At 38.5% G+C, this 2,781-nt stretch overlaps 1 protein-coding gene across 14 annotated transcripts in view; it reads right to left on the bottom strand.

Moving 5' to 3' along the window:
* spata17 (spermatogenesis associated 17) overlaps positions 1-2,084 on the bottom strand; it is a 76,876-nt gene extending 74,792 nt beyond the window's left edge. For 8 of the 14 annotated variants that reach the window (XR_002274142.1, XR_002274141.1, XM_020589937.1 and 5 more), the window contains exons 1-3: positions 1,957-2,083; positions 1,378-1,467; positions 223-304 (exon numbers count right to left, since the gene is read on the bottom strand). Coding sequence is in view for 10 of the 14 variants with exons in the window: in XM_020589937.1 (XP_020445593.1) it covers positions 223-304; positions 1,378-1,467; positions 1,957-2,024 (240 nt within the window). In the remaining 4 variants the exon portion in view is untranslated. Of the gene's footprint in view, positions 1-222; positions 305-1,377; positions 1,468-1,956 lie in introns of all 14 variants that reach the window. The other 6 variants (XR_002274144.1, XM_020589940.1, XM_020589941.1 and 3 more) reach the window with 2 other exon arrangements.
* Between the last annotated feature and the right edge of the window lie 697 nt (positions 2,085-2,781).

Below are 2,781 nucleotides of genomic sequence, written 5' to 3'. Positions count from 1 at the left end.
TCTCTCCACTCTCTTTCTATATGCATCCCAGGAGCTGTGATATAGATGGAACCCCTTATCACACTGCATCATATTTCCTAAGTGCTAATTTCCCAATGTGTAATAAGTGAATTATATTTCTTAGGGTCAGATGCAGGGACTTAGGAATATAGCAATTGAATTGTAATGCATGCTATCATAACATAATCAATATATCTATAGCTGTTCCAGGCACTGGCTTACCTTCACCATTTGTCTGAAACGTGCCCTTGCTGTGAAGCCCCGCCATATCTTCTGTACAGTGATTGCCTTCATGTGCAGATGGCTGTAATAAAGTCATATTGAGGAAGAGGACTGGATGGATATTTTTATTAGCTAAAATGAAGGAAAACACTTAAAAAGTTATTCAAGAGGAAGGACATTATTTTTTTCTTTATTGATAATTTGCTAGTTTATTTCTGCTCAGAAATTGAGCACAGAAAAATGAAGAAAATTAAAACCTGGGAATATAAAGGTATATAAATACAGTACAGTATAATATAAATATTAAATATTTCCTAAAATCACTAAAATAAACTAATCTTTTTTGTAAAATGATAAAGAAATGAATTTTTTTTTGTAGCCAAATGTTAGGTTGTAAAGAACTTCAATTAAAAGGTCAGGAAAACATTATGCCCAAGAACACACTCTCACAAAGACACACACACAGAACATAGCTGCTCCTCCAGGCTTTCTGATCATGTCCATTGAGCCTTTCACCCCTTTTAGTCAGTGGCACACATTTGTATTCATCCTCAAAGACACCCTAAATGCAAGACCACTGAGATTCTTTGCCTCCAATGAGGCCATCAATTTCCAAAAGGCCATTTATATGCCCAGAAAATCAATGCTTATAGTGGGGATAGCACAACCCCAGAGTTGCACTTAGGCAGCTAAAATTGTTGCTAATTATCCACTTAACACATTGATCAATTAACTAAAGTAATCTGAATTAACCTACTATCTGGAAGTTTGTCTGCTGACCCTGCAGAATGGTGGAGAGGTCATAGCATAGGAACAGACACAGAGATAGAGACATTCATTTCTCTGTGTGTGGAAGGAGCCCAGTGTGCAAGCCACATTTATTCCTCCAGGCCATTTGCAAAGCCCTAGAAGTGGGATAATTATGGGTGTGAGCTAGTATCACGGTTTTCCTTGAAATTAACTCTTATAGTCTCCCTGAATGTTTTTCAGTCCCTGAAGGAAAAAGAAACCCTCAAATTGGTATATAAAATATTAAGGCCTGTATTCCCTTTTTGCCTGTGGCAAATGAAGGAGTACTGAAAGTCTGCTTTTTCTGGTTTACAAATCCAAATTAGGCTGACACACAGTCCCCTACACATACACATTATACTGTACCTGAGGTAAGCCCGAACCCGGCAGGCTCTGAACCAGCTCTGAATCCGGGTGGCGGCCTCAGTCTCCCTCTGTCTGTTCTCCTCGGCTTGACTAAAGCACACACACATAAAATATCACTGCTCTGTAGGTACACTAGCAGTATCACTATGCACCGGGCGCACTGTATTGCTTCAAAGGACAGATGTTATATTCTCGAGGTATTTTCAAAATCAAATTATAGGCTAATCACACCGTCTTTGCTAAAACACAAGAAAAATATAAAGTATAAGACATGACCAAGAAATAATGATATAAATGATATCATTGATGAGTGATATATCAGTGATATGAAATATTCACTTTTCAGCAACATTTTTCACACTGACTAACACATTCAGTTAATATCCCGGGTCAGAGATACAATGGTAGTTTAGCTAGGTAACCACTGTTACTACGAATATGGGATGCTAGCAGTTTAACCAACGAAAGCATGACGCTAGCGTTAACGTAGGCTAATTGGTTTGGCTGTGACTGCCAAACCGCTTAACAACGGCCACAGCGGCATGTCAGATTTCAATAAAAAGTATTCATGATACATACTTGTTTCTGCATAAGTATTCCTTTTTGAACTCTTCAACTTCACTTTTCATTTTCAGCAGCTCCGCCATGTCTAATTCGTTGTGAGTTTTACCTGTTGTCTTGACAACACAGCTGTTTCCCAGGAGGTACGAGTTGCGTTCAAATCCTCTAGGAAAATAGAGCTTTCTTTTTCACATGATGAACAATGTTTAGTTCACAGTCCCTATAACGCGAGCACTGTCTGTTAAATCTATCTGCGACGTGACCCCTGCATGTACAGCACCTTATGTAATCAGTCAGCACAGACTGCTACGTTACAAAGCCTGTGTTTTGTTATACATCTACTAGTATTTTATTTCCATCCCTCTGAAATCTAGCGTCCCTGTAAATTTAGTTTTATCTGTTTGATAACCTACTAGTTTCTGAGTGTTTTAGCAGAAAATACCTCTGTTAACATTTACACTTCACTTTGCTCAAGTGCTGGGCCAGCATTTATTTTTAACTTTATAGAAAATGACTTATTATTTATAAATTAATTTCTTTAATAACAGACGAACACCAATACTAATACATAACAAAAAACACACACGCCACCACCACCTCCTATCCCATCACACCAGCCTAGTGGCTACTGAAGCAAAAATACAGCATAAGTAATATAAAAGTGTGAGGGGGGGGACCCAAGGCATTTTATAAAGACCTGCTCAGATGCAGATTGTGGATCTGTTTATTGATCAGCCAGCTGCCTCAGCTCTTCCATACGTCCATTTCCCTCCTTTCGTGACGTTATCACCCTTCATCATACAGTTATCAGTTTATTTCTCTCTGCTCTTCCTTCCGTATTTC

Source organism: Monopterus albus, unplaced genomic scaffold (assembly GCF_001952655.1).
Source record: "Monopterus albus unplaced genomic scaffold, M_albus_1.0 scaffold10.1, whole genome shotgun sequence".
NCBI classification, from domain to species: domain Eukaryota; kingdom Metazoa; phylum Chordata; class Actinopteri; order Synbranchiformes; family Synbranchidae; genus Monopterus; species Monopterus albus.
The sequence above is the reverse complement of the archived record's forward strand: the minus strand, read 5'-3'. Positions and strand labels throughout refer to the sequence as shown.